This window comes from Semicossyphus pulcher, unplaced genomic scaffold, assembly GCF_022749685.1.
Source record: "Semicossyphus pulcher isolate SPU_LCO1_2020_fin unplaced genomic scaffold, fSemPul1.0.p SCAF_17, whole genome shotgun sequence".
NCBI classification, from domain to species: domain Eukaryota; kingdom Metazoa; phylum Chordata; class Actinopteri; order Labriformes; family Labridae; genus Semicossyphus; species Semicossyphus pulcher.
Window position 1 is genome coordinate 15,788,225 of NW_027211681.1, and position 11,267 is coordinate 15,799,491.

Consider the following 11,267-nt stretch of genomic DNA (forward strand, 5'->3'; position numbering starts at 1 on the left):
GCTAAAGAGAACTTAAAGACAAGCTCATACGGAGTTCAGCTCTAGTATATTATACTCAGCATGTCCACCATATAGTGAGACTTAAACTACACAAGCTGCCATGAGCTTCCATCTACAGCGTTCTGTGTGGACATGGAGGGCTGCTGGTAAATGTAGTGTTCTCTTTAACAGGGATCTTCCACGGTAGCGCTGGGGGCATGAGCTCAGGACACACATGGCACTGAGGGACACCAGAGCGGTCCTACCAAATCCCGTTAGGTAAGCCTGGGTTAGTGATTCCACGCTGCGAGACACTGGCTAGCAGATCCGTCACGTTCCCACTACATCAAAGGGAAGTACAGCGCTGCACACCCCCCCCCCCACCCCCACACACCCCTCTTTCTCGCCATGAGGATCTGCAATTGAGGGTCCAGGGGAGAAAAAGAAGAGTGCGAAAGAGAGGGAGAGCTCTTTACTCTCTCTACCATAGCAGCAAAACTCGGCTTAAAAAATAAAAATCCGCGATTTTTATCCGATCCTCTCCTCAAGCTGTTGCACAGACCACAACTGTTCTGACACAGATCACCAACACATCGTCACAGTCAGCTGAAAACCCTCGCACTGATGTCTGCACTATCACTATCTCAGAACTAAGAACAAGCAGGAGTGTCTTTATCTTGTCAGCCATGCATTTATTAGTTTATTCAAGGGTTTATGTTGAACATAAAGACCTCAGAGGAAGCTGGGTTTTTTTAACACCTATAGTGGAGCTTTTGTGATTTTTAAAAAAAGGGAAACAATGATGCGACAACAGCGACTTGATCTGAAAATAGCTGCCAGGTCATTTAAAAATATGCACTGTCCCTCACGAGCACGTTGATCTTTATTTAGAAGCTGTCATTTTCAAATCCCCATGTGAGCTAAAGAGGCTGCAGGGACACTTATCGAAAGATAAGACAAAACTCTGAGGAGCGGTAAACAACTTCTTCCACACATCAAACCTGGTGACACGACACCTTAGATACTTTGAAGATCCTATTTTCATAATTATGATAATTCTGACTAAAATCATAAGAGACACAGAAGCCAGAGAGAACACAATTTCATATTGGTCCATAGTTTCAAAACTACAGGCTAAACTTTTGAGTCATTATATGTGAACTAATCTCTTCACATTAGGGATGCACGATATTATCGGCATGTTAACGGTAACTGTAGATTACGGTTTGAAAATGACATATCGACATCGGCCGATATTTTCTGCCAATAAAACAATGCTTTTATTTTTCCTAAATGCTAGATGACTCACTAAAAAAGCTTGACGTAATGCTACGACATTAACTCGACACGAGTGTGCGCGCGCACTGCCTGCATCACGCCACTACAATAAGAGTACGCAATTCCACCACAGAGGAGACTTGATGTTCTTTGCAATTAGGTGGAAAAAAACATGTGCCTCATAAATTTATATCAGTATCGAAATCGGCAATCGGCAACAGCAGAGACAGTCAATGCACTTCTGTCTTCTTAAGTAACCAAAATACTGTTGACCTTTTAGCGACACAATCTTTTACATAAGCAAATCAGTTTCTGGAATCAGGGGAAGAAGCCAAAAGAAACTTAACACGGCTTCATTTCTCTTGGAAATGTTTGATTTCTCGATGATTTACAAGCTGAACTTTGGATTTAACATGTTCCAAAATGCAGTCAGTGAGGTGGGATAGCACATCAAAAATAAATTCACAAAGTTTCAAGTAGTCCAATTAAAATATTAACTCTTAAGCCGCCTTTAACTGAGAGAAATAAGTCTCAGATCTGAGATGTTGTGTCATTATACACTTAAGTCCATTTCCTGCTCTTACCCAAATTCTCAGCATTTCCGTTCTTTTGTATGTGCATATAAATGTAGACAAAAAGGATAAAGAAAATACCCCAAAAATGGCCGAGCATCATGTCCAGGATATAATAAACACAATGCACTCTTTGCTCAAGAGAAGCAACCACATCACGTGATGTGACCTCCCAGCTCACTTTGCTCAGGATACCCAGCAGACTCCACATCCTGACACAGATATAGGTTTACGTAAACATCGGGGTATTCATACCACACCAGTGACTCTTTGAAGTGGTCACATTGTTTTAAATCCCCATGTTTAAGGAACTGAACACTATTACGCATCTCAACACCAAAATTTGAGCCCTTGTAGCGGAGGCGACTTATCAAGCTCGAAGCCCTAAAAAATCTGCTGACAATCAGCTACTCCCAACAGCTCCATCATGACTGGACGGCATGTGCAGGAATGTCATGGTCAATGGAAATCAATCTAAACTGCTGGGATCGGGGGCGGCGGTCGGTGCTGGGGATGGAAGAGAATGAAAGAGAGAATGTGCCTTTGATCTCGGTGAAAACTGATCCCAGGCCTGCAGATACTGTGGCTACGAGCTGACATCAGTGAGAAAGCCAGAGGACTCGTGTTCCCTGATCCCTCCACCAAGCCTTGGCTCTTTTTATTGGATAAGTGAGAGAAACGTATATAAAATGACTACCGTTTTATTGAAGACAGGGTGAGGAGGGGGGAGGGAAATTGGGGGCGAAAAAAAAAAGGCAGCCATGGTTAATGAAATGAAAGCGTGGCTGTAAAAGTTTTGGCAGCACATGAGCTGCCTAACTGCCTGGCCTAATTCATCTGCAGCGAGGGGTAATTTCCTCTCATACAGTCAGCTGCTCTCCATACAGACCTCGGCGAGCTTTTCGGTGCGTTTGATGGAATAATTGATAAAATTGACCAGAAAACAAGCCATAAAAAGAGAATTTTTAAAGCATCACATCCAACATTTTGGTAAACCATCCTATTTGTTAACTGTAGAGGGCCAACCGTGAGGTAATCAGGATATTTTTCTCCACAATGTCACATACCTCCACCCTCTGCAGCTTTGGCAGAGGGGAAGCAATGCAATTTTAACATCATTCCGTGATAGAGTTGCGTGTGAATGAAGTTCCTTTACACACAGCATGTGGCATCTGCCCCCGACAATCACATCTGCCCACGAAAGCCGATTCTTATAATAACACAGAACTCACATTTCACAACTTTAACCTGATGAAACTAACTCGTATGAGCTGCAAAAGCACAAACAACCCCAGAGCCTCTGGATCCTCTCTGCACCATGTGTGAGTGTTTCCTGTATGGAGGCACCAGACTGAGGCTGGTTGTGACCCAGAGACGTGGACAAAACAGGATTAGAGTGGACAGCTGCTGGAGTGCCCTGCGTTTTATGTCTGTCTTGAGAGGAGAAAATTTGCAAACGGGACAGACACAGGAAGCCGCCAGTGAGAGAGAGAGAGAGAGAGACCTGCAGCTGGCCTGAAATTAATACAGCTAGAGGGACGATATCTGCAACAAAGCACGCTACCCCTGGACCCTATCACAAACTCCTCTGCAGGGACATGATGTTGCCTTGAGGCCTCCTCTGTCATGCTGGGCTAATTAGAGGGCTTACTCGGGTCATGTAGACATGCATCACTTAAGATTTTAACAAGATGAGAAATACTGTATATCTCGTGTTAATCTTGTGGAAAGTATGGCAGGCACTTGGTGTTCGAGGGTCACATATGATTGTCAAGGGCGTGGGAGTCAACAGTGGTGGCACATTGGGGTTAATATTGCACAAAGATACTACACAACAACAACAAGGAACGAACATTTATGCAACATATTTTGATCTAATCTTGGGAGGCCTAATGGTTGTCTTTCATTAATGAAGTCTTTTATTCCTCCTTATATCCTCAATTCATGATTTCAACGGCAAGTTGTCGGTCAATAAATTGTTTCCAATATATCGGGGCTTCGTCTCTAAACGGGGATATTCCAAACTAAAGTTAGTGGTCTGATGCAAATCAACAGACAAGTAAATGTCGAAAATGCTGACATGAATTAGGCAACTGAATCCTATCTTGTCATCAGTCTAATTTTTTTTTTTATTGAATAATTAGATTTCTATTATGTTAAAAAATAAATTAACCCTAACCAGCCTACATAACAAGTTGTCATAGCTCTCACTACAACAAGTCAAAACCACAAAGTATTCAATGTACAGGACTGGAAAGTGAGTACATAATATCATACGTTTTTTAATGGTGACAGCGGGGAGAGTCTGTGGGCAGTTAAAGCAACAGGTTGCCTTGCTGCTTCTTCCCCAGTCTGCCTTTTCTATTGGACAGGCTAAAAACAACTTCTCACTTCAGTTTCAGACTCAAACCGCGATAAATGAAACAATCTGGTTTAAGCTGAGCAGGTGCAACATGAAGAGAAAACTCAGCTCATATTACTCCATGTTTGTTTTAACCTGCTTACCGCCCCACAAAACGCACGTTTGTACAAAGCAAATATTTTGTTTCAAACCAAATTTAGAAAGAGTAAAAACACATAAAGCTGACCATAAACCAATATAAGAAATGTAACATATTTCATGCCTTCATTATACTTACAAAATAACATCGATTACACCACTTTTCTCAGTCCCTAATTAAAATGGTCAGTGATTTATTTTCTGTCATCTGACCAGATTTTACGAGCTGCATATCCTCACCACAAAAAAATTCCAATTGCCTTTCCATGACTTAAAGCGTATTCTTAGGTCCTCGGGCTCAAGTTCATTGCTACACAAACAGCATTTCATGATACCACACGATAAACTGAAATAAAAGAGTTGGTACTGACCGTTCTGGGCATGGGCGGAGAAAGGGAGCCGTTGTTCATGTAAGAGTCGTTCATGTTGCTCATCATGATGTAGCCCGGGTAGCCCGTGTACGGATGGCCTTTACCGTACATGTCTTGGTGTTTTCCTGAGGTAAAAAAAAAAGGAACTTCATATTTACTTAGTGTGTTTGCAAAAGGTTCAATTGAGGCAATTCATCACTACACTGGAGCTTTAAAACAAACACATCTTACAAACTCTAAATATGCTTTTGTCAATAAAATCAGGCGCGTAATAATGACAGAGCTGCACACAAAGTTGCCCTGCCTGTTTTGGCGCTGTAATGATATCACTGCGGATCGTTTTAACCCGTGCTCTATTTCTCCTCGGCCTTTTGTTTGTGCCCTTTCTTCCCGTCTTGGAGAGGAGGGTCGTATTATGCACAGGAACAATGGAGCCCCTCTGTGCCAATTAGCACCAATTAGAAGAACATACAGACTGTGTCAAAACAGGAGACGCCCCAACTGTTCCTCTACGCCTTTGACCTGAGAGGGGGAGCTTTGTAAGAAGAGGCCTCAATTCAGATCCACTCGCCACTCAACTGAGCGCTGTGTAATAAGGCCGGGGTGTGGGGGGGGGTTGGGAGTGTTTGTGGTACACAGCCTGATGGCAACACGGATCTTGTTGTGAAGAAAAAAAAGCTGGTGTTTGGTTTGAGGGGGATCTTATTGAGGAGTGAAAGGGGAACAAAGAGGAGACACACTCCTCCTCAAAGCATAATGATGACCTGCAGCAGCAGCAGGGTCAGACTACAATAGCTCGAGAGCAACCGAGCCCCGAGCGGCAGCAACATGTTGCATGTGACTGATGAATGTGGGGAAATGGTTTATTGGCAAAATTGCATAATTAGAAACACAAGAGCTGTTATTTTGAGTTTTATTCAATTATAGGCTCGTGCCACATGTACAATTATGATTATTTCCAAACTAAATCATGAGAAAATGCTTCCTCCTTTTAATCCTTGTTTTGCATTTCTGCAGGCACCCTCATCTATGAGGTGGGTAACAGGTAGCAGGAAGGTGAAGCATGTCCTGACTAGACTTGGATCAGAGATTATGTGTCTGAGAGCAGCACAATCAGGGGCTCTGATAAGAGAAGGACCAACAGTTTAAAGTGTGACCGATCATTTCCAAGTATAGGGAAACAAGGTGGCACTTTTTCCACACTCTTCTTCTCAACGTACAGCACTTTATTTTGAAAATCTGAGGCTGTATTGCAGCTAAATGACATGCTGGTCGTCCTTTACAAAGCATGCAGATTTAACGAGCTCTTTGCTCAAGGCTGTGTCACTTACCATCATCCGGATGGTCTCTGTGTTTTTCATGATATGCATCTTGCGGTATTTGGGACTGTCTAGCTGCCTGTAAGCAGAAAAAGGAAGAAATAACATACATAGAAATGATGGTGAATCAATTAGGAGGGCTTTCAGACGCAGTTACACACACAGACATGCTGATACGGTCGGACACCCACAAATACAACTGGGACAAATGCTGTCCCTTTTCCTTGTCACCAAGGCAGAACAAGCATCCACACACACACACACACACACACACACACACACACACACACACACACACACAGAGTACTATCTATAGAGGGGTGATGGAGCAGCCTGCATCAAAGCTTCAAAAGAACCACTTAATTAAGCTTCATGTCCTTAAGGAGCTTACAAATTAACTTGTTTTCAATACCATAGGTCCACTCTCATTTTCATCTCTCGGTTTAAGCCGTCTTCTAAATTCAAATATAAAGAGTGTATTTGTGTCATGAATTAAAAGCCTTTGTGCAAAGTGAAATAAAAACGTACTATAAAAAGAGAAAATAGAGGAGACCGTTTTTTTAAAAAGGGGGGAAATTTCCTGTTTTCACACATCCATTTCCTTTCTCTTTACGAGCCTGAGTTGGGAAAGAGGACCTTTTTTTTGGAGTTCAGACCCCTCAGGATGGCTTCAAGCAGAGCGAGGGAACTTCACTGGATTCCTAATTAACATTCAGCCTCTGTCTCGTGCGTCTCTAGGACATTTCCGTGGTGAATGTGCACTGCCTCTTTCTGAATGCGCCCAAAATTTCATTAACACTGCGGTTAATGACAAAACAGCCGACTAACTTTTGCGATGGGGGAAGCTGCAGCCTGCATCCTGGGGTCAGTGCGCGGGTGGAGGGATGGAGAAAACACATTTTCACTGTGATGTTTCGTGCCTATTCTGTGTCTTTACGTGTGCTAAAGAAATGCTATCCTGCAAGGATTGAAAATAAAGCGCATGGGTAATAATTTCAGAGACATTAAAAATTCATTATTAATAATTCTTCCATTGAGATTCAATATGCATTTACATACACAATGAATTCAACACATTTATACAGAGTTTCCTCTGTTAAACCCATCTTGCCCTATTTTAACTCATTCAGCAAGGATGGAAAAAAAATAAATGTAGCTTTGGATATTTTTGGGATATTTCTCAACGCCATAACATGCAAGAATAATTTATGGACGACATAAAACCAGGACGACGATAATAAAATATGAGATTGGGTTCAGAAATAGATGCAAGCACGTCCAGGTACCAAAATAATTAGATACTGTATTTTGATTATGTCCTGTTTTATAGACTATGACCATAGAAATTAATAAATAATCTTGTTTGTCAATAGATTTTATGCCATGAGTGCTGAACAGATTCAGAAGCTGGTGTTTACAGCTGCTGAGGATTATGCACCCCAGCAAACACAGCTATTAGCCTACTTATCACAGGCAGCCCACAAGGCCCCACTTCTAACAGCTCTGATTTTTTCTTTATCCAAATTAAGTACAAACAAATGAAGGTTAATTGCCCTGAAAGGCAAGTGTGCATTTAGTCCTATAACATTTCCAAAAACAAGAATAGTAGCATCTTTAGGGGCTGATGCACCTGGGTCTGCAGACTCTGAGGTATCACTGTCATTTTCAAAATAAAATTAATGTACAGTGGAGGGATAAAGTATGTCTGGGCTTTTTTTAAGTCTAAGATAAATGTCTAATAAAATGCTTCACATACATAAAAACTGAGCAGGATTTTTAGACAAAGCCTATATAACATTGTCTATTCTCTTTTAAGCATAACCTGTCTTAGTATGCTATAATCACTTGGCCAATTGTTATCAAAAGAGCAAATTAATTACAGAAAATCAGGTCTTTAAAAGATTAAAAAGGCTCAGAACTTTGTTTACAGGCTGCTGCCGGCTGGTTCACCCTCTCTGCTGGAGTTCAGAGTTGATACCCACCTTCCTCTCTTCCTCATCACCATTCACCACATCAGTGAACACACACAGCATTACTCACATCGTGGCTGTTGCTGTTGGGGCTGCTCTCTGACTCGTTGACCAGAGATGACTTGATGTCTGCCAGGTCTCCCTCTTCCTCCGAGTGGCTGAGCTCGGCGAAGATCTGCTCTTTATGCGGGTCTCCTTCGTCTTTGAACGGGATCATTTCGTCTGTGGCGCACAGCTCCGGGTCTCCGCCGCCGCCTGATAACTGGGGCATTTTTATAATTTACTGTGTTTGTTTCACCAAGAGAGCTGAAGACACCACACACGCCAGCACTGTCCGAGACTACGGAGGGGAAAACTCCCACTTAAAATCCCGCTAAGTGGGAAAACGTCCCCTTGTTTTTTACCGGAGCGTAGACCGTGAGTCACTTGGAGAGGAAGCGGCGTGCAAACACGCTGCCGGTGTGTTTTCACTGAAGCAACAGGAGGAGTGTGGCTGCTGTCGGCGTCCTTTTTCACCACGAGTGTTTTAGCTAAAAATGAAAGAAACTCAAACCCGTAAACTTGAGTTTTGAAGGGTCAGAAAGAGAGTCCGGTGCACGCCTCAATGTCATGAGGAAAAAATAAAAAAGCCAGACAAACCACGAGTTAAAATCTCATCACTAGTTGTTTTCAGTCAACACTGAGTGACGACGGATATGGTCCAGTCCAAAATGACTCAACGTCAAAAAGTGCATTTATAAAAGTCTGAAAAATACGTCCTCGCTGATCCAGTGAAGAAGCTCCTTGAAAGTGGGAATAAAGTAGGCTACCAAAACCAAAACACCGTCTGAAGGTGAAAAAAGGTAACTGATGGATGTGACAAAAACAGTTTAAACACTTAAGACAAGACAACTCTCAGCGCAGTGAGACGCCTTCATGCTTAAAAATACATCCTCACGGCTGCTCGGATGAGGAGAGATAAAAGCAAAAGTCATAAAACAATCAGAAAAAGAAGATAGAGAGGAAAAACGTCGTGGACCGACTTCCCACTGCTCCCCGCACTGCTTCCACAGTGTAATGTATCCAGTGTGTGTATGTGTGTGTTGGTAATGTAGCCGTGCTCCCTCCTCCTCCTCCTCCTTCTCCCTCTTCAGTCATTGGGAGGAAGGAGAGATGAAAGGGAAGCCGAGGCTCTGATTGACACCGCACCGATTGACACTCCTCCTGAGAGAGATTTATACACGGCTCACAACAAATGGGCAGACAGGAGGAGAAGAAGAAGAAGAAGAAGAGGGAGAAGAAGCGGTGAGGCTGACACGCGCACTGTTTCTGAATCATGATAAATAAAAATGATAATAGAAAGGAAAAAAACACGAGACGAGTTTGAGCTTGTTCGGGCGAAGAAGGAGAAGAAGAATTGAATCTAACGTAAGAATTGGCAACAGCATTATTTTGGAAGAAGTGCCCAACAACCCCAGGCCACATGAGAAAACATGTGTTTCAATGTGTATATCTGGCTACACAGTTTCACACACCTTTGAAATTGTCATATATATATTTTAAATTTGTATGTGTTTATTCAGACACATTTATGAAAGGGGGCGTGTCTTTTTTGTTTTTTTAACCTCTCTTTTCTTGTATCCTATTATTCGGTTTCATAGTAATTTCATTTTTTTATCCAACAATATGGCAAAATTTAGATTTATGCCATTCATCAAAATGTTGTTGTATCCTCCTTTGCAACATTCGTGAGATGATAACACAATTTGATAAAATTGTTTAACAAAATCAAAACAGGTTAAGACTCTTAGTACCAAACAACCACCTGATCCATTATTTTTTATAGGTAGGTATTACATATTTTATTAGTCTTCACTTTCATTCATTAATAGCTAACACACACACACACACACACACACACAAATAAAATAGATTTATAACCCCAAACCAGGATGTGAGGATTAATTGTTGGCTTAACGCCACTCGACTGTGTTAACAGTAAATATAATTTAAAGTATATTTTTTACAAATACATAAACTACATACATGGTGCAATTAATAAAGAATCTAATATGTGCAAAAAGCAGGTCACGAACACATGGGGAACATTGTTAAAGGAAGAAGAAGTTGAGTGTTTCAGTGTCGAATTTTTCGTGTGAAAATAAAGGAAAAAAGAAAAAGAAAATAAGCCCAAAAAGCAGTGAAAGTGTGTTGCTTTCTGTGTCTGTCTGAGCAGTGAGAGATTGCGTGAGAATCAAAGTTGGGATGGGGAGGCAGATCTTTATAAAGCGCGGAGGTGGGGTTAGCGGGGCGGAGCCGCGGCTGCCTTTGATCTTGCGGCGGCTGGCTCTTTCATCCTCGACTCCCCCCGCCCGGTTTCCCCCGCCACCACCACCCTGCCTCCCTCTTCCACCCTCCTCCCTCCCTCCCCGCTCTCCCTCGCCTTTGTATGACTAAATTTGGTCCGAGTGTGGAGCCGGGCCAACATTTCCACGTGTGCGTTCATCCCAGCTGAGAGAGAGAGAGAGAGAGAGAGGAGGGAGCGCGCGCGAGAGAGAGTGGGGTTCTCTTCCGGGTAAGGAGACAGCGAGGAGAAAAAAAAGATCAAAGGCTTTTCGGTTTTGGAAGCCGAGTGTGGATTCAAAAGAGCCGAGACTGGCTGCATTCCAGAGTATAGCGGAAAACGCACGCGCCAACACACACACACACACACACACACACACACATAAAGCTACACGAGCCCGCGCGAGGACACACGCACGCAGGCACCAAGATACGCGCGTAAATACAGCACTGAAAAAGAGAGAGTTAATTAGGAGGATTTCACACAGGCAGACCCGAACAACCAAACCTTTCATTAAAAAACCTTTAACATAACATATTTGTTGTTTCCAGCCCAAATAAATCAGAGGAAAATGTGATACAAGGTAAAAACTCTTGGCTGTTTCTTTCCTGCTCTGTTCTACTTAATTACACTACTTCTTTAATTTAATTATCCGCCACCTTTTTTTCTGGCACAATCTGAAATGATGCTACCTACTTGCACCCTAAAACCACGCTAGGAACGACCTCATTGCCTTGAAGTGTATTTTTTTTCTTCTGTGTCTTTTTTCAGCTTTCACCTTGGATATGGTTTTAATCATAAGATTCTGGCGGAAGAGGAAATCTGGGGGAAAAAACGCTTTTTGGTAGGCCTATTAAGTAACTAAAAAGAGACAGTGCAGGCCTGCAGGGCCCGAGGTAAGAGGTGAAGAGATGCAAACTGTGGAAAATGAAACAGATTAAATAAATCACAGGAC

General features: G+C 42.4%; 1 protein-coding gene across 8 annotated transcripts in view; it reads right to left on the reverse strand.

Annotated features, from left to right (window-relative positions):
- The window catches only part of lef1 (lymphoid enhancer-binding factor 1), a 42,312-nt gene extending 33,203 nt beyond the window's left edge, over positions 1 to 9,109 (reverse strand). For 6 of the 8 annotated variants that reach the window (XM_069665893.1, XM_069665892.1, XM_069665891.1 and 3 more), the window contains exons 1-3: positions 8,060 to 9,109; positions 6,032 to 6,098; positions 4,701 to 4,846 (exon numbers count right to left, since the gene is read on the reverse strand). In XM_069665893.1, coding sequence (XP_069521994.1) covers positions 4,701 to 4,846; positions 6,032 to 6,098; positions 8,060 to 8,260 — 414 coding nt within the window. In that variant the 5' untranslated portion in view covers positions 8,261 to 9,109. The remainder of the gene's footprint in view (positions 1 to 4,700; positions 4,847 to 6,031; positions 6,099 to 8,059) is intronic. The other 2 variants (XM_069665894.1, XM_069665898.1) reach the window with 1 other exon arrangement.
- Positions 9,110 to 11,267: the final 2,158 nt, after the last annotated feature.